The sequence below is a fragment of the Mya arenaria genome, chromosome 7 (genome assembly GCF_026914265.1).
Source record: "Mya arenaria isolate MELC-2E11 chromosome 7, ASM2691426v1".
Classification (NCBI taxonomy): domain Eukaryota; kingdom Metazoa; phylum Mollusca; class Bivalvia; order Myida; family Myidae; genus Mya; species Mya arenaria.
Window position 1 is genome coordinate 23,425,801 of NC_069128.1, and position 27,535 is coordinate 23,453,335.

The window sequence follows — 27,535 nt, forward strand, 5'->3', positions numbered from 1 at the left end:
CGTCACCTGCTGACGTAATAGGTCTCGTGGACACGTTCAGTAAGGGCTCATTCAGTTTATAGCATTTGTTACAAATGTGTTTTCTCTCATCTAGAAATTAGTTGCGTTTCCTCTCATCACTCAAACCAACAAATCCATTCAGCACGAAGAGCCTGGCAACCAGTTCCACTGATAACTTGCAAGCTGAATTTCTTTCCTGTGACGCAAAACGTTGCGAAATGCTCACAGTTGTTATCCAATAAATGGTAGTCGTATTTACTAGTTGTACCTTTAGCTTCGCAAATAGCCTTTGCCCTGCTGGCAACTTTGATGTTTTCGAAGACTCGTTTTTTGTATACCACAACATGAATCCGGTCTTTAGTAAATTCCAATGACCTCTCAGATTCTTTTATCAATGCTTTCCTACCAAATGGGAAAAGACCAAATACTGCCCCGGAAAAGCTATTTGTAGCCTCTATTATTTTGATCTTTTCATTTCCAAATTTTGCCGAAACAATTGCATGATGATCGTAAATTCTTCCGTTATATGTGATATTTCTATATCACAATAAGAAAAGACTGGGATTGCTTTCACGCATTCGATGCATTGCCCAAAGTGTTCAATGTCTTTTTGGTCTATTCGAAAATCATATTTTATAAGCTCGTCGACGTTTGTTCTCTCGGGCGGAATGCTTTCACTTTCAGATGCACGGCTTGACCTTTGAACTTGGACTGAATTAAAATCAAGCGGTCTCTGCTCGTCTACGGCTGTTCTCTCGGGTGGAATGCTTTCACTTTCCGATGCACGGCTTGACCTTTGAACATGGACTGAATTAACATCAAGCGGTCTCTGCTCGTCTACGGCTGTTCTCTCGGGCGGAATGCTTTCACTTTCCGATGCACGGCTTGACCTTTGAACTTGGACTGAATTAAAATCAAGCGGTCTCTGCTCGTCGACGTCTGTTCTCTCGGGTAGAATGCTTTCACTTTCCGATGCACGGCTTGACCTTTGAACTTGGACTGAATTAACATCAAGCGGTCTCTGCTTGTCTACGGCTGTTCTCTCGGGTGGAATGCTTTCACTTATCGATGCGCTTTTTGGCCTTTGAACATGGACTGAATAATCTTCAATACTTTCATTTTGTAAGGTTCGTGTCCAATGTCAAAGTAGTCGATTTTCTCTGATGCGCTGTGCAGTGTCATTCACAAGAAGCGGTTAATTCTGAAATAAATAATTACCATAATATATGTTTTTGTTCTGATTGTAAATGTTTAAAGGCTAAGTAAATAAAACAGATTTTAGTACGTCATATGAACTCAATTACTGCTTTATTTCCATATGTAGTTATTGAGTCGACAATATATGTAAACTCCGCCTTCAATAATGTATATATATTTTCCATCCTATAATGTTTCTTCTAAATCCTGTTTATATCATGACATGTATTTCCTTTCAGGTGGTTCACGGAGTGTGTCAGTGAAATTTTAGTATATATTTTAAATCAAACGCCAGCGTTTCACATTGTAAATGATGGTTTGCATTCAATTTGGAGTGCTTTCGTCCTATAATCATACAAATAAATGTAACATATGCTGTCAGGTTAATTTCAACATTTCTTCAATGTCACTTGTTCCGCAGAAATTCGATATTAGTAATTTATAAATCAGGTTAATTATTTATAAATATGTACCCAACATGTGAACATGGTATATATGCATGCCAATATAATTTGAATGTTATCTTCCACAATTTATTCAATCGTATTCAATATTTCTTTGTTTGTTATTTTCGTTCGGTTTTGCAAAATGCGTTGAACTATTTTCAGCATTGTTTGTTATTTTCGTTCTGTATTGCAAAATGCGTTGACGTATTTTCAGCATTGAAGTTTTTGGTTTAATATCAACACAGTCATAACACAGTCGAAACATTGATACTAGCATGAAAACAGTAACGTTCTGATGTTTACCTTTTTGCAAACTTAAAATCCTTTAGCCTGGTTTGCACTCGTTAACATTCAGCATTTAAAACATTTGTTTACAACATCCTTCATCGAACTAGAGATTATATTCAATGTTTTTTGTCTGGATATTTATGGGGATTTCCCACCGAGACTCCAGCAGACGAAAAACGATAACATTGAACGCTTAGATCCACTTTAGATTGTACGCGCTATAAGACGCAGTTTAAAGCTGCAGTTTATTCTCGTAATGTTCGTATTATTGTGACTTTATACGTCTAACATGTATGAGGAGTGTTGTTTGAAAGGAGTGACTGTTCAGAACTGTTCTATTTGTAGAGTGTGCATTGTAGCAAATATTGCATTTCTGTGATTGAAACACTCGACTTAAAACTGTGGTAAGTATATACTTATATGTCAAATCAGTAATGATACTTTTTAATGTAAAATTTAATATTAAAAACAGGCGGTATCACGGGGCTCAACTTTGTGCCCCAACATCTAGATCATAGTCATACATGGTTTATAAATGGAAAGGGGATATGGTTTTTTTACGCTAATAATTATCTGGCTATTTTGTCTGCATGTATGCATTCCAGCTGGGGTAATTAAGAATCTCTCTCTCTTTCTCTCTCTCTCAATTCCATGTAAATTAACGGTGACCGTTAAACTGTAACTAAATTGTAACGCTTGTAGAAAATAACCATTTTTTTTTCGCATATGAAAGTGGTTTGTCTGTACTAGTGATAATATTGCCATAATTGTTTACTTCTATAATTGTATCATTGATATTCGATTTTGGGGCATATATAGTTTCAATCGATGTAAATTTACTTAGACAATTAGAAGCTTTGCCAAAGTGTTCATATGGTATTACATATCGGTTCACGGATGCAGATTGAAAACTAGATGCGATTTCATCTTTATTTCTAGCTTTGCAACCAGCTATGCCGAATCAATAACTAAGTCGTTGTAACCTTAATATGATGCAGTTTGAAATCTAGAACGTTCGTATTCGTCTGTCTGTCTACGATTTGGATGAAATAAATATCAAATCAGTGTGTGTGTTTTCCTACAAATGTTTTTCTCTTTATTAACGGATGATATGCATATTTATCTATTCTGTGTGCATATAAAGTCAGTTAATATTTCTAAGGCCTAGTTTAAGGAATGTTTGTCATGTTATATCCCGGCTATGCATCCCTTATTAAGTACCCTGGTTTTACAGTAGGAGTCAATTTCCCCTGTATTTGTTGATTGGCTCAGTGCCATTAAGAGTAGACACTTACAGAGTAGATAATATCAATGTCTTTAGTAATTATTGTTTTAGTGCATGCTTTGTATGTATTGAAATGTTTAAATCATTCGTTCATTAAGTCATGTTGACCTATTCTTGAGCAAACAATGTGTACGATATCGTTTCTGATTAAAACTTCTTTCAATACATAACCAATTCTGGTATAAACAATATGCATAGTCAATGTATTTATTAAATTGGCCGATGATAAATAAATAAAATAACAAATAAGAGTAAAACGTGTTTAATTCCATTTATGATGTATACTATAAATCATATCAATGGGATGTACGTGAAGTTAGCAGCCTAGCGGCGTGAAGTTAGCGGCCTAGCGGCGTGAAGTTAGCGGTCTGGCGGCCTAGCGGCGTGAAGTAGGCAGACTAGCGGCCTAGCGGCCTGGCGGCCTAATTATTTTTTCTTTTTCCAAGCAATTGTTAATGCGTGTTTTTTTTTAAAACAATGATAAAACAAAGTGTTTTATTCATATAGTTACATAGCGGCCTTAAATTGTTATCTATTCAGAATATTTATTATTCTTTACCTTTTATTCTATAACAATTTTAAATTAACTGTTTTATGCACAAATTATCACTCTGAAGCGTTTTTCAATTTTTTTCCAAACAGTCGATCGAGCACTTCAGCGGCATAGCGGCGTGAAGTTAGCGGCCTGGCAGCCTAGCGGCCTAAAATGGTTTCCTATTTCAAACCATGTATACATGCATTTTCTTCTAAAACAATGACATATTAACTGTTTGAATGCACAAATGAACACTTTGAAGCTATTAGCGATAATCAACATATTTTTTTCAAAAGCGTCGATTAAGCAATCAGCTATAATTTCAAAGCATTAAACATGCCTGATCTTCTAAAACAATGATATATTTACTGTTTTTATGCAAAAATTATCTCTCTGAAGCGTTTTTCACTTTTTTCATTAACAATCGATCGAGCACTTCAGCGGCCTAGCGGCGTGAAGTTAGCGGCCTGGCGGCCTAGCGGCCTAAAATGGTTTCCTATTTCAAACTTCCGCTAACTTCACGCCGCTAGGCCGCTAACTTCATGCCGCAAGGCCGCTAGGCCGCTAACTTCAGGTACATATTAATGGGCTATAATTGTTCTACTGCATTGTTATACTAAGTTTACTATTATTTGAAAAAGTAATCAAAATAATACATAATAAGATTAATTGGATAATATGTTTGTTCATTTCCTTAATCAAACCTAGAGTACTTCACAGCAGGACACTAAGATCTGAGATCTGATAGACAGCAGAGGGAGATAAAGATTAAAACCATTACGCAGAAGTTGTGTATTATACACTGATATTTTGTGGGGGTTGGGGAGGTGGGGGGGTGGCGGTTACTTGAAGAAGGCCTACAAGTAGACCTTAAAGGAAAGCTCGTTCTTTACGCTCACTCACGTGGATTAAAACATATCTACTATAAATAGTGTATTGGTCAACGGCTTGGAACGGTCAGCAAAAACATGGGCGGGGGGGGGGGGGGGCACTAAATGTTACCGCCTTGTAATTGTCATCTAACGCACTGATTATGGAAAACCCATTCAATCACACTAAGCCAAAAATAAGTTTTTGTTTTTTTGTATTTCTGAATATATAAACAACTTAAATTGCCAAAGCCGAGAATTCCCCTATAACATTTATAAAAAATAATGACCTTATCGCCTGTGAATACATATATATATTGAACAAACCAGATTTATTTTGGGGTTTTAAAAAGCTTAAATTTTCTTTTTATATTGCCAAGCAGAACAATATTGACAAGCATGTTGTCGTAAGAACTAAACCAACAACGTTTTATACTAGTTATTATCATATCAACTCATAGCGACCTTCACCACTCACTCACTATACGAATCGATATCGGAATTTCCATGATTCTAAAAATAAATATGGAATTCCAAAAACAACAACAACAACGACAGAAGCACGCTATTAAAGGAAATATACGTTTAATATGATGAGGTATGTTAATTAGGTTTAAAACTATTTTTGCATGGTCTTCTTTTTAATATCATGTTCACCAAAAGTTTGTATTTAGGATAAAAGCTAAACCAACACAGACTTAATGTATGTAGTCATAACAACAGTGCGCGAAGGGCATATATGTATTTTTGTGACGTATTGTGTTTCAAAATAATCATTTAGGCGTTTCTTAATTGCATCTAACCATTAAGTTTTTGGCTACTGTGCTTGTATCTGTAGTTCGTTTTGTATTCCTGAATATAGAATACCGCTTAAGACGGCGCTGGGGACGCTGATAGTGTTGCAAGTTCAATTTCTGGCAATGAACATATCAAATAGAACCAAATCCGATATGTTCAAACTTTGGATGTAATTGGAAAGCCAAATCGGAACTCATCAAATATTTGAGTTTATGTAAAAATGGCGTTACATACTCATGGGCGTCCGGAATGTTAAAACGTTATCAAATATATTTCAGGTGAAGTATTCTGCATAGGGCACCCGTGTGTTTATCACTGAGCCATGGAGTCCACAGACGGGCAAATGGAAGAGATCAGGACTAACTTGCTCAAGGTTGGTCTTGATGATCTCCAAAGACCATCTAATTTGAAATCGGTAATCCATAGATTTGGAACAAATAAAACAGATGGAAATTGTGGAACACTGCGTACAGATTCAACAGAAGAAGATATTGATCAGCCGGATTATGAGGTTGAAGGTCCAGAGGAGTTCGGTATATGTACAGAATGTGTCAAAGCTGTACCTGTTTTCACATTCAGTCAAATTGCTGTCGGTGATCATATTACATTTTATGGAAAATTGTATGATCACCATGCAATTGTGACTCAAAAACTAGGTGATAACCAGATCAAAATCATCGAAGCCACGAATACACCAGCCGGGGCAGTCTTTGGACTTATGCTCTGGAAAAAAGCTTTCATTGAGGAAACTGTGAAGACGCTTGATTACGCAAACGATAAAATTAACGTTGTCGTTTACAAGAATAGGGTGTTCACGAAGGCAAATGTTGCAAGACGCGCGAGAGTGTATTGTGAAGGGCAAAGGGAAAATCGTGATTTTAACTATAATGTTTTCCGTAATAACTGCGAACATTTTGCGACGTACTGCGTGACCGGAAAACCGTTCAGCATACAAGTAGTAAAGTTTCAGATGGTGGCCAAACTTTTTCTAGGAAGTGGCTTTCGTGGAATAAGCGATGAGAGAATGCGCAACGCGAAGCTGTTCGAGAATAACTCCATATGCAGTCGATGTAACGAGATGAACAAACGCCTTCTAAGCGTAAGCGTCAAACCGATTTTATCAGCAGATGACGTTCAAGCTGGTGACGTCATCCGATACACTTACTATAATTTACTTCACGAGGGAGTCGTTTTGGAAACGAAGGGAGCTGATAAATCATCAGTGAATGTCAGCATTGCGCATTACGCTTTCCTTGGATTTCTCTCACACAGAAAGATAATTGAAGAAGAAAATACTATACGGTTTGATGGCAGTTACGCTGTTCTTCAATACGGACCTCCGCAATACGAAGTGTATCCACCAGAAACGGTAGTCGAGCGAGCAAAGTCTCGCATCAATGAGCAGTGTTTCGTCTTCTTTTCAAATGATTCGAGTCATTTCGCACGCTGGTGTAAGCTGCAGCCAGTCGCGTGTACAGTTAAATGCCATTATGGAACAATCCTTCGATGAACAACAGGACTAAAAAAAATCTCTAAGAATACATTGCGTTTTTCCATCAAACTTGTACGGACAAAGTATGTTCGGAGTCATGTAACAAATAATTGACTGCAATGATGTATTGAATGTTAAAAAGTGTTGATTAAGACTAAACTAGGGTTAAGCACGTGTTGCTCTTGTGCTGGACTTTAATCAAAACTAGCAGTATGATGAACCTGTACTGTATGTATGTCATGCCTAACAAACATGTCCTCTGTGCTTTGTTTTTCTTTCTAATCTGCATTCGATACAGGATACATGTACCTCCTTCCAGACAACGGGAGCAATGATTAAGGTTAACATTGCACAATAACCCAAGACTTTGATGACGGTCAATCGGCCATTTACAATTGTATGCAATCATGTGCCAATTTCACTGTACTATAATGTTGTGACTGCACGCGATTTCTATACGGGTTTAATCGCCAAGTTCATTTACACTTTGCTGTTTTCGATAAAGTTAGCAATAGCTACTACGTTTATTTTTTTCTGAAATTTAACACTTAAATTATAGGTTTCTATACTTTTAGTGGTTTTTAATATTGAAATAGATTTAAAGATAAAGATTTAAGACTTTATATGAACTAAACAATATTAACCTGAACAAAAACCGCGTCGTTGAACGGAATTTATTACATTTCTCAATAGTATTTATGTACATTAACCGAGTGGCAACCGTGCATGTTTTATTATCCATTGAATGCATATTTGTATGGGATAACATGTGAGAGTATTTGTGTACATTAACCGAGTGACAACCGTGCATGTTTTATTATCCATTGAATGCATATTTGTATGGGATAGCATGTGAGAGTATTTGTGTACATTAACCGAGTGACAACCGTGCATGTTTTATTATCCATTGAATGCATATTTGTATGGGATAACATGTGAGAGTATTTATGTACATTAACCAAGAAACAACCGTGCATGTTTTATTATCCATTGAATGCATATTTGTATGGGATAACATGTGAAAGTATTTGTGTACATTAACCGAGTGACAACCGTGCATGTTTTATTATCCATTGAATGCATATTTGTATGGGATAGCATGTGAGAGCATTTGTGTACATTAACCAAGTGACAACCGTGCATGTTTTATTATCCATTGAATGCATATTTGTATGGGATAACATGTGAAAGTATTTGTGTACATTAACCGAGTGACAACCGTGCATGTTTTATTATCCATTGAATGCATATTTGTATGATATAGCATGTGAGAGTATTTATGTACATTAACCGAGAGACAACCGTGCATGTTTTATTATCCATTGAATGTATATTTGTATGGGATAGCATGTGAAAGTTAAAAACTGGCTTGAAAAGTTATTGGGGATTTAAATGGATGGTTGCTGTACACATTTTATTTCGATACCGTTTTAAAGATTTACATTTAATTTATTTACATTCTGTATGTAGAGGCAGGAAATATTAAAAATACTGAAAATATTAAATTAATCAAGTTGTTTTAAAAACAATCAAGTTGTTTAATTATTCAAAAGATTGCAAAATATTACCTTAACGTCCGATAAGAGTTGCAATAGATAGAAAATAGGAGAATCAGCAAGCAGACACCTTTCAAATGATACCAAAATTGTGTAGGTTCGGTCAACTGACATCAAGATATAACGTTATGTCTGTCAGAAAACTAGCTTATGTGTGGGTCGATTTCCTTAAGTTTAAGTTTGCAACAATTGTATTGTTGTTAAAGTTTGAGGTTGAATATTCATAGACTAGTAAGATTGCTTAACACTACATGTTAGGATGTATATACTTGTGTACTACGTTTTTGTGTGGCTACGTCATTAGGGTATGTGTACGTGTGTACTTACATTTGTCGCCTACGTCATCAGGGTATGTGTACATTGAACGAGTTTAAAACAACTTTTATAAAAGCACGAAAAAGCGATTCATGCTAGTTTAAGTAAACATTTATACAAGTACAGATGTATAGTGGCATTCTCAAACGATTTGAATTTCAATTGCAACTTTAGCATATTCGTGTAGCTACAAGTAATAAACAAGTACCCGTGTACGTCGTGTTTCGCAACTCTCTTTTATTTCACATTAACTTCATCTCCACAGAACGTTTTACATATGTGTGGTTTTATTAGCATGAGAACATTGCTACATACAAATATATAGTTTCAATTGTAATCACGATTTGATGCTGTTTTAAGCGTATCTTTAATCAGTTTCAAGCGTTATCTTGTAATGGTAATACCTGCACCTTTATATCTTTTTAGTATAATGATAATACCTACACCTTTATATATTTTTAGTATAATGATAATACCTACACCTTTATATCTTTTTAGTATAATGATAATACCTACACCTTTATATATTTTTAGTAAAATGATAATACCTACACCTTTATATCTTTTTAGTATAATGATAATACCTACACCTTTATATCTTTTTATTATAATGATAATACCTACACCTTTATATATTTTAGTATAATGATAATACCTACACCTTTATATATTTTTAGTATAATGATAATACCTACACCTTTATATCTTTTTAGTATAATGATTATACCTACACCTTTATATATATTTAGTATAATGGTAATACCTACACCTTTATATCTTTTTAGTATAATGATAATACCTACACCTTTATATCTTTTTAGTATAATGATAATACCTACACCTTTATATATTTTTAGTATAATGGTAATACCCACACCTTTATATCTTTTTAGTATAATGATAATACCTACACCTTTATATATATTTAGTATAATGGTAATACCTACACCTTTTAACAATTTTAACATAATGCATACTTCTTTACATACTTTACTGTAATAGTCGTTTCAATCGTTGTAACAAATAAATGTGTCCTCTAGACGTTTCCTACAGAGTGTGTATTTTTTATTGTTTTGTCAGTTGTCACACTTTATTGTTTAGACCCTACTTTTCAAAACACTACAACCACTTTTTAATCAAGTTTATACATAGTATAACCTGGTTATTGGAAAGATGTACGTCGTTCTTCGAGCCGGTGGGTGGGCGGTCAATGTCAAATGCATACAAAACAAGATAGGATTGACATATTATGACCGAACATGGTATATAGGAAGAGTTTATCGAGACCATTCACGGGATTGCGGTTGGGGCACATACGGTCAAGGTAACTAGTACGTTAAATAAAAACACGGTTGAAACTGAATATCGTTAGTCACGGCTGACAAATTGTGACCGAACTTTATAAAATTGAGTCTGGGTCCATATGGGTCAAGGTCAAGGTCAAGGTCACTGTAACTATAAATAGAAAACGGTTGAAACTTAATATCCTTAGTTACGGTTGACTGGGGCCATATGGGTCAAGGTCAAGGTCAAGGTCACTGTAACTATAAATAGAAAATGGTTGAAACTTAATATCCTTAGTTACGGTTGACAATACGACCAAACTTGGTATATAGGCAGAGTTTATGGAGACTTTTCATGGGATTGTGGTTGGGACACCTAGGATCAAGGTTGCTAGTACTGGGAATAGTAAAACTAAGTATATATAATTAGTTAAGGTTGAAATATTGTAACCAAACCTGGTTGATAGGAACAAATTTTGCTGACCTGCCATGGTATTGCGGTTTGGGCCCCTAGGGTCAAGGTCAATGTCAATGTTTCAGACTTATCTTAGGCTGAAGTTCATCTGTTTTTGAAAACCTGGTTTTTTCGAATTTCGGCATTTCTGAATGTGTTATAAATGCTGTAATTAAAAATAATCGTTACGATTAGAGATAATTGATATAATCAAAGGTTATGCCTTAGAATTTAAATTGGTGTTCATTTTTTAAGAAACATGTTCATTTAAATCGGATATTCATGCTAAGTTTTTGATGTTTATATAATAATTATTGCTGTTTTGTCCCTTGTCATATCAATAATACATATTCTGTTTAAATTACTTGTATGCGTTACGTTTCAACAAATGCCATATCAAGGGAAAGGGCGTATGACAATACCAATGGTATAAAACTTTATGCAACCATTTGCAACACGGATTGAACAGTCACATGACATGGATATATTCAAATATAAAAAAGCACTCTTTAATCAAAACAAATGCCATAAAATGATAAGAAAGCCATATCCATAACGTGTGGTAAGCCATAGATAAAAAAAATCCAGGTATGAGCGGTTTGTGAAGGGTCGAGAAGGGTGGGTTTAACTTTATTTTAAATAAACCAAGGAACTTTCGTAACCCACGCTTAGAAATAATTTTTTGCACGGTTATGAAATTATTTACCGTTCGTTAAGCAAGCAAAATGTATATACGCAACAGTTAAGTCCCTTTGTTATATCGAAGTGAATGCTGTGTAGTCCGTTTCCAAATGTACGATTTACCGGAGAAGCATAAACTTATATTTTTTTACAAATAAGTTCCGTATTATCAATGACTATATATCATGTCATAAATTGCGTCATTAATCGGAAAGCAATATTTTGCTTTGATTGAAGATTTTAAACAAAGATAACTTTACTATTTTGTCACCATTTTTATTGGATAATATCGCAGTCTACGCCGAGCCCCGCCTTTGCTCTTTCACCAGAGATTGATTGAGACTTTAGTTTCTGATAACACTTCGAAAAACCTTTTTACAAACCCTCTGCCTGATGGAGCACTGTCAAAACATCAGTTTGAAAACATGTTTGTCGAAGCTTTTGAGGAAACTAATCACCTAATCAAACTCCGGTATTGAAACGGAAGCGGAGCGTTTCAAGCCGCATGGACTGCCTTTTGTTTGATTTAAAGTTATCTATGTTTTAAGTCCTCCTTTTGAGCAAAATGTTGCCTTCTGACGTAAAATAAATGACTGACGTAATTTATCACGTGGTATACACACACACTAATTATGCATCCATCCTCTTTTGTAGGTTTAAAAATCATTAGTTTTAATAGGTAAAAATAAAAACCGACGATATTTGAATTGAATATGTCATCTAATAATCAAATGACTGATCAAAAGATGTACAACGGATATTGTAGTTTAACTCATTTATTGAATTTAAAAAAAATAAAAATAAATCTAGGTATTCGGCTTTGAGCCATACATCCGGTATCGACACGTACAGCAAATGAAAATAGTATTTTACAAGTTGAGATCTACTATTCCTGTATAGCTCGTACGGGTTCGATTATTATTACCGATGGTGAGTGTAAACATTATTATAATAAACAAGACAACCACAGTGACTGTGTAAAACAAGGTTTTTGAAAGATTTGACCTTGTGACCTATTGTTGATCATATGTGACCCAGTTTCAGATAAGTCCAAGATTTCATCAAGGAAAACATTCTGATTAAGTTGTATGCATATTTGACCATGTATAATGCCTCTAGTATGTTCCAAAGATTTTTCTAAGATTTGCCTACTGACCTAGTTCTTGACCCCATGTGACCCACTTTTTTAAGTGGTCTATATTTCATCAAGGGGTACATCAGTACAAATTTTGAACATACCTTGACCAATCATTATCATGATATGGTTCTGGACAAGATTTTTCTAAGATTTGACCTATTGACCTAATGTTTGATCATATGTGACTAAGTTTTTTTACGACCAAGACCTCATAAAGGAAAACATTCTGATAAAGTTTCATGAATATTTGACCATGTTTAATGCCTCTAGTATTTTCCAACGATTTTTCTAAAATTTGACGAAGTGACCCAGTTTTTGATTCCATGTGTCCCACTTTTTCAAGTGATCCATATTTCTTCCAGGGGTACATCATGACCAATTTGGAACATAACTTGACCAATAATGACCATGATATGGTTCTGGACAATATTTTTCTAAGATTTGTCCCCGCGACGTAATTTTCGATCATACGTGACCCAGTTTTATTAACGACCAAGAGTTCATCAAGGAAAACATTCTGATTAAGTTTAATGAATATGTGACCATGTTTATTGCCTCTAGTATGTTCCAAAGATTTTTCTAAGATTTGACCTAGTGACCTAGTTTTTGACCCCAAGTGACCCACTTTTAAAGGTGGTCGGAATTTGGTCAAGGGGAACATTCTGACCAAGTTTGAAGATTTTCCGATCAATGCCTACCAATATGTGGTACCAGACGGACGTGCGGAAGGACGAAATGACGGACGGACAACGCCAAAACAATATCACACACCCAAAATTTTCGATTCGGCGGGGGATAATTAACATAGGAAAACACGTGCCAATTGCTATTTCTTTGGTGTAAAGGGGTTATACATAACTTAACGATGTCATGTTTATATGAGGTATGTTTCAAGAAAGTTTCGAAATTAATCTTATTTCCAATTTTCGACTTCTGACTTCTTCTTTAACGCGATAGAGTAAAATATGTAAATAACCTTTTATTGAAACGGATAGATTTTCATAGCTGTGTGAAGTTCGCTAAACATACAACATTGAACATTGGACATTAAAAATCGGATGTTGTGCTGGCACGACATTGGACATTAAAAATCGAATGATGTGCTGGCACGACATTGGACATTCAAAATCGAATGTTGTGCTGGCACGACATTGGACATTGGACATTCAAAAATGAATGTCGTGCCAGCAAGACAAAGGACATTGGACATTGGGATTTCAAAATGAATGTCGCACGACATTGGACATTGGACATTCAAAATCGAATTGGACATTGAAAATCGAATGTTGTGCTGGCACGACATTGGACATTGGACATTCAAAATCGAATGTTGTGCTGGCACGACATTGAACATTGGACAATCAAAATCGAATGTTGTGCTGGCACGACATTGGACATTGAACATTCAAAAGTGAAAGTCGTGCTGGCACGACATTGGACATTGGACATTCAAAAATGAATGTCGTGCTGGCACGACATTGGACATTCAAAAATGAATGTTGTGCTAGCACGACATTGGAAATATTGATTACGAAATGATAACCTAATTTAAATTTGACATAATAAACGAGTCTTATAGCTTCTGTGTTCTTCCATACAAAATCAGTTCGTAACATTGATGTGAATTACAGGGAGCTTAAAGGCTTTTACAAACTGAACACTTTCGGGGCAAAATGCATGTACAGAGTGTTACCCTGGCGAGGTGAAGGATACCTATTCAGCGTGCGCAAATGTCACACAGAAAAATCGCTTAATCTTCTCTCGGAATATCATAAGTACTTTAGTAGTGAGGCGGGAAATCGAACCTGTGATCCCCGGATTAACACGAAAGTGTCTAAAACCTTTAGCATTTATTTGTCACTATTTTTTGTATATATGTATTATTGATTAGCCAGTTTTGATCATACAGTGCGCTCATTAAACATAGGGCTAAGCCCGTTAAATAATTTTGATAATGTGATTAATATTGCTATTTGATAACGTTTGAAACAGATCGTAGTAGTTTTTAGGTTGTAGGCCTTGAGCCTACAGGCATTAGTACCGCAAACCGAAACCGTGTGTCATCAGTTTTTTTTTCCTTTTGACATGTCATAATAAAAAATAATGCCCGGTGTTACAAAAAGGGACGTATGAAGTATAGCGGGGCAAAATAGTGCTTATAAAAGGACTCTTTTATTCATATCAGTTAACAAGGTCGCAACGTTTATGTAAATTTGGAACCAAGCTGATGAATCTTAATGTAATCTCTCAGGGGAAGCGAGGGAAATAAATCATTAAAGGTTAATACGCAAAAGAATGGAAATGTTTGACTCAAAAGACATGACTGAGCGTTCTGGTGTGCTTTATTTAGTTCTGAAAAATGGACAGTTTTAGGATTATGTAGTCAAGTACGCATACTGCAACTTTAGCTGATTTTTTTTGTCATAAATCATGTGGATTCAGCTGCGTACTGGCGTATAGGCAGCTACGCGCCTGATGCCCCTGCATTTACAATAAAATTCAAAACCTAATTAAGTCATGAAATAAAAATGTATTTTAACTCCTGAATTGGTTGATCCTGTCTGTGTGAAACATGATGTTTTTAAATATCCAAAATCAATCTTACTTTATAAATGTCTAAATACAGATGCAAATAATGTTAAGGTGATTCAGGAAGAGAAGGTGTTTAACCTTTTTGAGAAAATCAGAGTTATTTTAAGTATGAATGATCATCGTACTTTAAATATGTTATAGTTATTTTAGAAATGTTTTATTCATGTATTTGGCTTACTTAATACGGATGATTAAATAGTCTGTATATGAACATATATCAATAAGGATTCATTTCAAGATTGAATTCCATTGGGTTAAAGAGCAATTATGTCAAACAAACTTTTTTTATATTGATTATAAGAAAAATATTTCGCTCTTTGTTTGCTTCAGGAAACACAGAATTGTTTTTCTTTCTTTCGCTCACTTAAATGCTCAAAATTATTTTGACAAAACTCTAAGGACCAAACTATTAATTTGGTGTGGCCTTAAGCTTCAATTATACATTATTAGTTAAATTCGTGTAGTGATTGACATCATCAAAAGTGACCAACAAAACACTTTAACGGAAATTATTTCAACTTATTGCCGAAGTTGTGCTTTTGTTTTGTTCGTTTTTTATAAATATTTTTTTGGCATTGTTTTACAAACAAATCTTATTTAAATTGGTCATTGACACAGTTTATCCACGTTACGGTGAATGAAACTTCCACAGTCAACTAAGTGTTCTATAAACGTCCATTTAAAAAGTGATTATGTGAAACTATCTTAGTAGAGTGATAAACAAACACACATGTAATTTTCCTTGCTTGCATTTGGTACACTTGCCTAAGTCTATGTGTGACGTGTTAGATAGAAGGCTCAAGAGTATTGATTGATTCGCCATCACTGTGAAGATCACATGGTACACAAATCTACATTACGTCACAAAATTGCGTACCGCGTAGTAGTCAAGGTAATGAGGTATTCTCTGTGTACGCCCTATAGTTTTGATGACGTATGCATCTGTATTGTCCAATTTTACACTTAAGGTGCCTGTTGCATCATTATTTATTATTTAAGCAATGAGACACTTTTTTTTCATCGTTTTATTGTTCATGATTGATCATTTGATAAACAAGTTAAATCCAAATAACATTTCAAAAATAAAGTTGTAATAATAAGTTGTCTAAAACATTTTTATACAAATTCATATTTATACTGTTAAAAAACATAATATAGTTATCATAATAAATCATCCAAAACATTATGCACAAACGTATAATCATAAGACAAATACATTGTTATAAATCGACTTAAACATTTTCACACAAATGCATTTTCATACCATACAAAGACATAATATAGTTATGTACATTTATATTTAGACACAAATGCAATTTTTTGTTTAAAGAAAAAATACATAACATACCCATATTTTTCGAAACTTCTTAAGTCCCTTAAAACAGGATTAAGCTAAACTCACTATTTTTGTTGTTCTACAGAATGTGTTATATTTACTTCTTTAAGAGTTTTTATCAATTAAATCAGAAAAATCTGGCTGCAAATTAGAAGAAACCATTTTTTATTTATCAAAATCCACTATTGGTATGTATTTTGGCTAATTAAAATAATCGACTTAAGCCTGTTAAGCTTATGAAGTTTCGAGAAATTGGGGCCTGAATCATTTAGAACATTTGACCCAAATGCAGCTATATATTCATAAAAAGACATAATATAGTTAATATAACAAAATAACTGCAACATTTTGACACAAATGAATATTCATCTAGTTAAAAGACATGTCCGTAAAATACAAACAGAATTCCTTCAAATCTGATACATTTCTCTTCCGTACCATTTCAAATTTATTGGAATTTCAAAGAGAAGCATTTGAGAAACTGATAAGCATAAACAGTATGAATTTGCAAAATGGTCGACTCGCCGAGGAACAACTGAGATAAAACCCTCTTTTTGGGGGAAAACTCAGAAACCTCTGCCCGTTTGTCATCCAGAATTACAGGATTTGTCTCGTACCACTAGATGTCGGGCCTCATCACCCGTAAGCTCCCTAACAACGATGTATAGAATACAGTTCAATTCACACGATTCATGTATACGCGAGATATCGAGCTGTCCATGTGTATGTTCTATCGTTGTGTTCTTTGAAGAAAGGTAAAAACGCTGTGATGGCATCTTTTTTCTTCCCTGAAAATAAATAAAAATAAGTATGAACACAATTATCATCATCATCATCATCATCATCATCATCATCATCCTCATCATCAATACCTCCAAGCAGCAGCTGCAAGAACAACACCCAAAACAACCACCAAAAACAACAACACAACCACTACCACTACAACAACACCAACAGCATTGTCGTCAACATCACATATTAAAATCTTTATTTCTGGTACATTCTCATTATTAGAGTTTTATACACAACGCTCACCTAACTGGTCCAGTCCTGGATAAAGTCTGAGGGACATCAATGAGATGGAATACTCAAGAAACGCTCGGGATCCGGGAGGGGTGGGGGTCGGAGAAGCGGCTGTCGGACACTTTCTGCAAAAAAATATAATACGACTACAACTGATGTTAAATATAACATTCCTGCTAACATTTGTAAAACTAAAAGTACAACATATCCATCATCATCACCACCACCAACAGCACCAACATCACTGTCTTCGTCGTCAACATCACATCATTCTTATTATCAGAGTTTTATACACAACGCTCACCTAACTGATTCAATCCTGCCATAAAGGCATTGGGACATTAATGAGGTGGAAACATCCAGAAACGCTCGGAGGCAGGGAGGGGGCGGGTGTCGGAGAAGCGGCTGTCGGGCACTTTCTGCTAAATTATAATTCGACTATCACTCTTGTGTAATATCATATTCCTGCTAACATTAGGAAAACTAAAAATATAACATCATCTCCAACAACAACAACAACAACATCGTTTTCATCATCGTTAACATGACATAAGATCTTTATTTCTGGTACTTACATTCCTTACTTTTCAAGTCCTGCCATAAAGCCATTGGGTCAATGCGGTGGAAAACTCCAAGAAACGCTCGGGAGCCGGGAGGGAGTGGGGGACAGGGACGCGGCCGTCGGGCACTTTCTGCAAAATTATAATACGACTACCACTCATGTTAAATATAATATTCCTGCTAACATTTTTAAAACTAAAAGTATATCATCATCATCATTACCATCACCACCACCATCATCACCACCACCATCATCACCACCATCATCACCATCACCACCACCATCATCACCACCACCATCACCACCACCATCACCATCACCACCATCACCAACAACAACGTCATTGTTGTCGTCAACATCATTTAAGATCTTTATTTCTGGTATATTCTCATTATCAGAGTTTTATACACAACGCTCACCTTACTGTTCCAGTACTGCCAATAAGCCACTGAGGCATCAATGAGGTGGAAAACTCAAGAAACGCTCGGGAGCAGTGAAGAGGCGGGGATCGGAGGTGCGGTTGTTAGGCATTTTCTGCAAAAAATATAATACTCCTATTATTTATGTTAATATACTATATTCCAGCTATCATTTGTAAAACTGAAAATACAACAAGCAGCAAGTATCCCTCATTATAACAAAACATTTGCATAAGCAACCCCACTAGCTTATAGCATCATTAACATTTTAATCATCAACTCAAATTGTAATTATATTCCATGTCCTGTTGTCTCATTGCTATTTAAATCCTTATAAGGGGTAAAATTCACACCATGGCCGCTCACGGATTGAGCATCACTTCATGTGGCAGGGGGCATTTCTTCCGGTTTGGTGGAGCGCCATTTCCGGTAGCTTTGACACTAAAATATCGAGCCCATATATGTACTATTGTTTCACTTCAGCAAATAATGTATATATCATAGTAAAACAGATGTAAAATGTATTCATAAATATGGTATTAAACATTAAGGGTCCCATATATTTATATCAAAATTTTATCCATACGTTATTATGAGCAGTTCCCTGTTCGTTTATACATGAACTATCAGGGAGAAACTGTATCTATAACTTAAATGTGAAAAACTGATTGTTTGGATTCAAACAATTTACATAGTAGTAAAAACGTTTTGTTTTTTTGGCTATTTTAACGACAGCAGCTGGCGCAATAAGGAAGTTTTCTCAATGCAGCAAGGGGCACCACTTCCGGTTGCGTGAATGGACACTTCTGGTAGCGTTGTTTCTGCAAGAAAAGGCCGTTTTATGTACATTTCAAAATACAGTTAATGTTAATATAAAAGGAAAACAAACAATTGTTGAATATATTGATAAATACGGTGATAAACAAACACCTATAAAAATATTAAATCTATAATAAACAAATATATGTAAAATGAAATAAAACCATTATGTGCAATAAATTTTATGTTAATATAAAAAAAAACGAGTTTCGGTTAAAGAAATCTTTAATTAGGTGAAAATAACTACGTAGTCAGCTGGCACGAAGAAAAGGGTGTGGTGTAGGAGGTGCGTCGATTGGTCGGGAGAATGTTTTGTTGATGGATCATCACTTCCGGGCGAAACAGGCATCACTTGCGGTGGGAGAGATATACACTTTCGGAAAAGTGGATACTGAAACATCTAACTGTTCATGAATATTTAATTAAAAAAGCTCATATCATATACAATAGTAAATAACTGTTAAACGCATAGGTTGCACCATGATTTAAATAAAATTCTGAGGGGGCATGTCCCCGGACTCTACAAGCACAATAATGAATCCACATGATAGAGGGCTAGCTACGCCCCTTAGCATGTGCTTACCGAAATGAAAAAGATAAGGATACAGTATATATGCTCAAAATACTATTTAGTTCAGGGAGTTGTTTAATTCATCCCGGATTATGCTGTAAAAGTAAACATAAATTAAGGTTATACACCAAGGTTGGTCTTACCTGTATGGGGACCAGTGTTCCATTCTGTACAAATCATTTGTGACCAGATATTTGTTCGCTATTGTTGAATTTATTCAAATGCAGAATGCCCCGCGCTGACCAACTTCACCATAAAGTTTCATGTGTGTAGGTTCCATCTCCATCACATGTATAACAAACATGATAAACCTTTAACTTCTTACTAAATAATGCATTTATTGAAAATATTAATTACAGATATCACGATTGTAACCGCGTATTTGATAGCACAAATATGAAATGACTGGTGAGTGTTAAAAGATTTACAGTGATCAACTATTTTTCTCATAAGGTAGAAATACCGTGTTGTCTGCATCTTTAAAATTAAATACAGTTTCCTTCAAAAATGTTTAAGATATGTACATCTTCTATGGGAGTAAGAGTGCATCTTTAAAGATCCAAGACATATCTCCGGAAAGAATATCATGGATATTCGTGTATCTTAACCTTTTATTCGGCACTAATTATAACAGTTTTTGTTTATTTTGAAGTCTCTTTTATGAAAGCATGTTTTTATTGGCATTTCTAAACACTTAAATATCACCTCGGCGGTGCCAAGCCAAAATGCAACTAAAAGCCGCGGTCAAACCTTAATAAAGAAAAAAAAGGCAGGAAAAAAGCGAAATTTTTGCCTGCAGATATAAGAATAAACGAAGGTACCACTGGCGGATCCGGGGGAAGGGGGGACACCTGGTCCAATTTTACTTTTTATTTCAATATAGGAGAAAAAGTAATGAAATACGTCAAAAATGCACCCCTTCGAATTAGAAATTGTTTTTTTTTTTCCTTGCGGAGTATCCCAAAACCAAACCCGCCCTCCCATATCAACACTTTAAACCAAATGTATTTCGATTCCGAGGGAAGGGCTCAACTAACGCCTCCTCTAACGTCGAATCATGGATCTGCTCCTGGCTACAACTTGCTTTCTTGGCTGAAATGGGCAAGGCCAAGTCCCTAAGAGGAGAAATTCCAGTGTATATGATACCATTATGTGTCAAACGAGTGAAAGTCAAACTGCATTTCAATCCTTTTACCTCGTAAACAATAAACAATTACCAACTAACGAAAACCAATAAATCAACCTCAATTAAATAACTCCTCGGCACCCAACATATTCATTATTTATACATCATATCGGTTATGAGTGCGCTGTGATGAATACACATAAAATGTCTTAAATTTGCTAAAACATATGTAAACAAACGTGTTTGATCTCAGAAGGCAATGGAGAAGAGAATGGATTTCTGTCAGTTTTTATTTATTATGTCAAAATAGTTGTTTATTTTTGCTCTACTGAACCTTTGTATAATAACTAGCTTAGTGTTGGCGCATAGTCTCCTTACTAGCCAGTGCTGTGAGTATACGGACAACTGAATAATAAGTTTGCCTTAATCTAATTAATAACTTACTGGATCATTTTGGTTGAAATTGTGATAACATTAGTATTTTTTCTTATTGGCTGTAGTGAATTGTAACACATTTGTCAATCTAGATTATTTATATTCACGGTTTGATATAAATACATTTTTACAAAGGTAGCTACTCCATAAAGCCAATGATTGTTCTGAATCATAATTATTCCCCTTAACATCGGCTTTACTATAAATGTCTCAAATAGATGCCCTGTTTAGCATAAAACTTTATGGTGTTGTTTTTTTCGCTATTTTAGGATTTGTTTCTTTAAGAAATTTTCAATTATTAAATGCAAAATGGTTTCTGGCTCATTTGACAAATGTTGGGGTTTAATTTTCATATTTGGGAAAAATAGGGCTGAAAATCGGCCCAAATTGTTTAGAAAAGATATTACTTTACCACATTAAATGGTATTGGAAAAAGCCATTTTTGTTTCTGTAATACCAATATCATAATGGTATTACAGACGAACGGACGGACAGTCGGGCAGCCAGTTTACTTCTGAATTAAACATTGTATATTATTAACAACATATATGATATATATTATGTAAATACGTGAACGTTTTCATCGTGCACTGATTCGATAAAGAATAAGGCACACCAATTCAGTTTTTCGAAGGATTTTGGCAGACCAAATTGGAGCGAGCAGGCAAAAACGAATTCCAAAAAAAGAGTGGGCCGAGTATGTGTATAAAAAGTTTTAAAAATAACACCATTAGATTTGTAAAGGCGTGATCTGCGAAACATGTTCTCTCATAATTTTTATTAAGTATAAAAACATATCATTCTTAATTTCGTGCACTGGATTATAGACATACAACGTAAATATTAGGTTTTAAAGACCCCTACAGTAAAGGGCGTATACATATCTATGTCCGTATCGCTTGTGAGGTATAATAACTGTTTGTTGTCGGGAATGAACAGAGAACCCAAGATGGAAATAGGTGAAAGTGGTTAGTTGTACAGTTGTCCGCCTCTCAGCCAAGAGGTCATGGGCTCGAGCCAACCAGGGAAACATTCTCGTAGCCTCTCAAAATGGATGCCAGTATTATTTCTAACCAGAAAACGGAATCGAGCGTGATTCTATAAGCTGACAGCTTTCGTCGCATTATCAAGCTATAAGAAATAAGTATAAACTAGGAACTAAGATATAAATAAAATGTACGTGTCAAGCAATATTGAGACATTTTAAATATTCAATGGTATTCAATATTTCAGTTCCTGTCTAAAAGCAAATGGACCTTACATATTTCCAAAGAAACAAATGAGTTTACATAAAATGAATCAATTTTAACGTAATATTTTAAACATTTTATTTACATTAACCACAGGCGCAAGTCACATAATAAAAAAATCGGCCTATATATGTTTATTAAGATATAAGGCCCCCAATGGAACAAAAGCATTATGCAGAACAAACAAGAACACTGCTGCAAGAAACGACCAGATCACGGTTATCTCTTTGTGGTAGCCATTTGAAAGCATCAATCGAAGCGTTAACGCTTTTTATTTCATTAAAATCCCTCAAATAGCAAAGAAATGAGAAAAAGTTTCACAAAATGACATTATTTTCAATCCATGTCGTTTTCGACGTCCATTCTATTCATGTATACAAACATGATTTCTGGTCGATTCCTACGAAATAAACAAAAAACGGCTAGAATTTCCACGTACGTTCCATAAAAAAACTCTATTCCTATCGATCTGCGAAGTCACAACTAAACGAAAGCCCTCTACTTTCTAATTCTTTTGAAAAGGTACACAAGGATCTAGCTTGTGACAGTTCTTTTTCGCCATGTTTAGCGCATGTATATACTGTTCCGCACTGAATATTATACTAGGATTTGATTGGTCAAGGTATGAATCGGAATTGTTCGCATTTCACTGCTGACGGATTTTGACATTTGCGGGAAACACAAGCGGAATCACTCGGTTATCTTCATACTAGCAACACAACGCAAAATGAACGAAGAACAAAATAGAGCATGTACGTTTGTCAAGGATGGTCATAACGTGTATATAGGGGGATGTGCAGGCACTGGTAAATCTTTTCTAGTTACAGAGATAGTTTCCTGGGCGATGAGCACCAACAGGCAAGCGGCGTTAACGTGCACCACTGGTGTGGCATGTTGTCTATATCCCCAGGTACTAATATTGCAAAAAGCTCATTTCTTTCCGAGTTTGTAAATAAAATAAAAAAAAAAGATATTAATAAATATCTTAGAATTATATAAAGCTTAAGACCTTAACTTAAGAGCTATACACTTATTTATGTTTTATGTATTATTGTAATGAATACTAGTTATTGATATGAAATAATGCAAACACACAATTAAAAAAATATGTTTGTTTGCTGTCTCACAACCTACCCCTTTAAAATGCCCCCCCCCCCCCCCCCCCCCAGTCATTATTTGAAAATATTGGTCAATTTTTTTAAGTTGAAATATGAGAAGTACTACATGTATTTCAAGCAAGTAAGCAAAATGATAAGTAAGAAAGTTTAAATTGTACTATCTAATCATTTAATTTCACCCTTTTATACAACATACAAATTTGTCTTATATTTACAGAACAAATACTCTGTGCAAAACAATCATATATCTACTTGTAAAAGTAGAAAGAAAGGAAACTCCACATTCATTTTTTGACAGATTTTTGAAGTATTGGAGGCATGCAAAACATGCAACAAATTAAAGGGACAGGCCTCCAGATAAACATTGCCTATTTAAACGTTATCTTTTTAAAATCATTAATATACCAAAATTGTCAGCAAATCAAAACATTTTGTAGATTTAAGATTGATAACCTCAAAAGTTTAAGTGGTCTGTTGGGTTTTTATAATGTTCTGGTCTGCTTGAAATGTTTTTTGGTAAGCAAACCATTATTAAGAGTTAAACATGTTTTTTTGGCATAGAACTAAAAGGACTATCTAATAATGATACAGATCTGGAGATGTGCCCTTTTAAATGTGAAGTATTGTTGGTAAACTTGGCATAGTATTAAATAAGTATTTTTTAAATTCATGTTTTTATATTTACCAAGCTACTGCATATAATTTCAGATGTATCATCCAATGACAGTGCACAAATGGAGTGGCTTAGGGGATGGGAGGTTGACAGCACAACAGCTCAACAGACTCATAGATGCATCAGATGACCACTATGTCGCAGCTGCAGAAAGAATGAAAAATGTTGACATTTTAATCATAGATGAAATTTCAATGCTCAGCAAATGTATGTTTGATAAATTAGAGGCTGTAATGAGACATGTAAGAGGAAGCAGTCAGGTATTTGGCGGTGCACAGCTTGTAGTTGTTGGAGATTTTCTGCAACTCCCCCCTGTTAGGAATTCAAGGTACAATGATCCAGGAGAATTTTCTTTCCAGTCTGAGGTTTTTCCACTACACAGAATATTTCTGTCACAGGTTATGAGACAGAAAGATGAACAGCTGATCAAAGTAGTACACAATCTTGCTATTGGACAAGTTGACCAGGAAACTACAGCTTATGTGAAACATTTAAGTAGGCCTTTAACACTGGCAGGTCGAGAGACAACAAGACTTTTTTCTGTCAATATATTGGCAGATATTTACAACAGAGACTGCCTAATGAGAGTCAATGGCGATGTCTACCAATTTGAAGCAATTGATGAAGGGGAGGAGAGGCACTTAAACACATTGACAGTTCAGAAGACACTTTGGTTAAAGAAAAAATGCAAAAGTAAATATAGCATCTATGCTTTCCAAGTATCCTCTTTAAATATTTAATCTTATCTTGAAACCAGACATGACTAATTTCAAGTAGGTACATTAATAAATGTACATGTTTGTACTATTTGCAAAGGCTTATTAATTTTAATGCTCACATGGCATTGAAAATGATTCTATGATACTAAAAGTACTTTATATAATCGTGTAGATTAAAAAAATACACTATAGTAGTTAAGATATGAAAGATCTGAACACAAGGTATTTTTACATGTAATTCATTCAATGTTTATTTTTTTCTACAAACATTAATGGGATTAAGGTTCAGATGTCAGTTTCCTTCAATGGCAAAAATATTCATTTCAGGTCATGTTACTGCGTAACCTGTCCGACCAGCTTGTAAATGGTTTATGTGGCACAGTGGTTGATGTAAGAGAGGGGGAAGTAGATGTTCACTTTTTGACACTAGGCAAGACTACTACATTGACAAGGATGAACTTTGCAGGTATGTAATCATAATAATTTCTAATTCAAGCATTAGAAAATTGAGATGTGGATGTGCTACTTAGGCCTTTATATAGAAAGTAACAAGCTGTGACACTGACTGTTTACTAAAAGAATAATTATGGCTATTTATACTAAAGGATATTACTAGAGCTGAAACAATATGACATTGTTGCAGTGATCATGTATTATATAACATATACTTTTATAAATTGGCAGTATTCGATCCAGCCTCTAACAGAAACCTGGCAGTGAGAAATCAGGTGCCTCTGAAGTTGTGCTATGCAATTACGGTGCACAAAGCTCAAGGAATGACACTTGATAGGTAAATGTATCTCAAACTTGTTTATGTAATATGTTTTACTTTTGCAGCTTTTGATATCAGCATTAATTGTTAAAGGAATAACATATTTATTTACATAAACAATTGAATAAAGTGCCTGATACCATTTTTTTCATGATGCTAGGGAGACTGTTATAAATATGTTGGCACTTTTTTTTCTTTTCTATTGTTTTTCTCATGAATGGCATAGTGAATGTTGTAGAGAACATTTCACAGAAAAGTATTAAATATTAAGCTACAGATCAACATTATGTATTTCATTGATAAATGTTACAAGTATACATACTAAAGAGATAATACTTACATTTAGGGCTGAAGTAGACTGCAGGCAGATGTTTCAATCTGGACAGCTAGCTGTGGCGATGGGCCGAGTGAAGTCACCAGATGGTCTGCGGGTGGTGAACTTTACTCAAGATGCTGTTATCCCACAACCTTCACTAGTGTTGGATTTCTTGAACAGCCAATGGATACCAGCAGAGGTTGATAGATCCTGCTGCCACATAAGGTAAGAATCTTGTATAATATTCTGTTTAATATTCTCAAAATCCCATTGTGTCACATTTTTTCAGTTTTATGAAAGTTTGCTGTCATCTAATAACTGTAATGACATCACTTTAATATCATCAATAGTTAGTTTCCCTAATCTTGAACTCAATGTTGAAGGGAATTTATGTCCTTGGGGAACATGTAGACAAAACAATGCTCTCTGTATAACTGTATGTATATATATAAGAAGTCCACTGAAACAGGTGCTCTGGGTCATTTCACATTATCTTGAAAATCTGCTTGAAATCACTGTATATTGATCAAAGATCATATAAGCAACATATGAATCTGTTCCATTACATTCGTATACATTTTATTGGTTTAATGCTTATTGTTTCTGACTTTCTTTTCTTTGATTGGTGCCTGACTGGTTTATTTGATGAAAAAGCAAAATTTTCAGTCATTCTACACACAGCTTTTGCATTACTTTTTTTGAAATAGCTGACTGGCCTAATATAACTCCATTTATGTTTCGTCTGTACTGCAGGGCTGTAGGATTTGTGTTCAATCCATTAAATTTCCCTCGATGCTGGCAAAAATTATTTTCAATGGCATCCGAGTTGACCATTGCAGGTACTATTGAGGTACCAGGATGACATTCAATGACATAATTACACAATTCAAGAAATCCTATAATAGATGATTGCACATCTTCGTGACATTGTGATGACATAATTGATTTTTGAGAGTCTGTTTGAGAAGACCAGTTTAAGAACCACTGTTGCACAGCATTTAATTTAGTAATACGAATATCGTTTTTCTCATTAATAGTCCTTCTGTCGCGGAATATATCAATAATGACAGATGTATTTTGGAGTAGCTCTATTGCCCCATCCAGTACTGTTCCTTTTGCTCCTATATGTTGCTGGTAAGACTCCATCAGATTTAACATGTCACAGTTCAGTACTTCCTCTGCAAGTTTGTTCCTCATTTTTTCTGATTGGTTTGGAAATATGTGTTCATTAGTTAGACTTCTATGAATTTGAATTGGATTGGTTCTGTCCCATTTATAAGCATCAATCCACATTTTCCACATGATTTCCTTTCCAGAAGGTAATTTTAGTAATCGTGTGGATTTTTCGTGTGTACCACTTTTTAACAAATTGTTTCTTATCTTTTTGAATGTGTGGGAAGGGTCCATCATGAAAATGATTTCTTTTGTTGGGTCACACGGCATAGGGGCTTTCATCCTTTTTTTAAT

The 27,535-nt window shown here is 34.9% G+C and overlaps 1 protein-coding gene across 1 annotated transcript; it reads left to right on the top strand.

The window, feature by feature from the left end:
• Nucleotides 1-2,129: 2,129 nt before the first annotated feature.
• Nucleotides 2,130-9,833, top strand: LOC128241831 (uncharacterized). The gene is made up of 2 exons (XM_052958925.1): nt 2,130-2,335; nt 5,697-9,833. Exon 2 carries the CDS (start codon nt 5,741-5,743, stop codon nt 6,926-6,928), a length of 1,188 nt encoding a protein of 395 aa, XP_052814885.1. The 5' UTR covers nt 2,130-2,335; nt 5,697-5,740; the 3' UTR covers nt 6,929-9,833.
• Nucleotides 9,834-27,535: the final 17,702 nt, after the last annotated feature.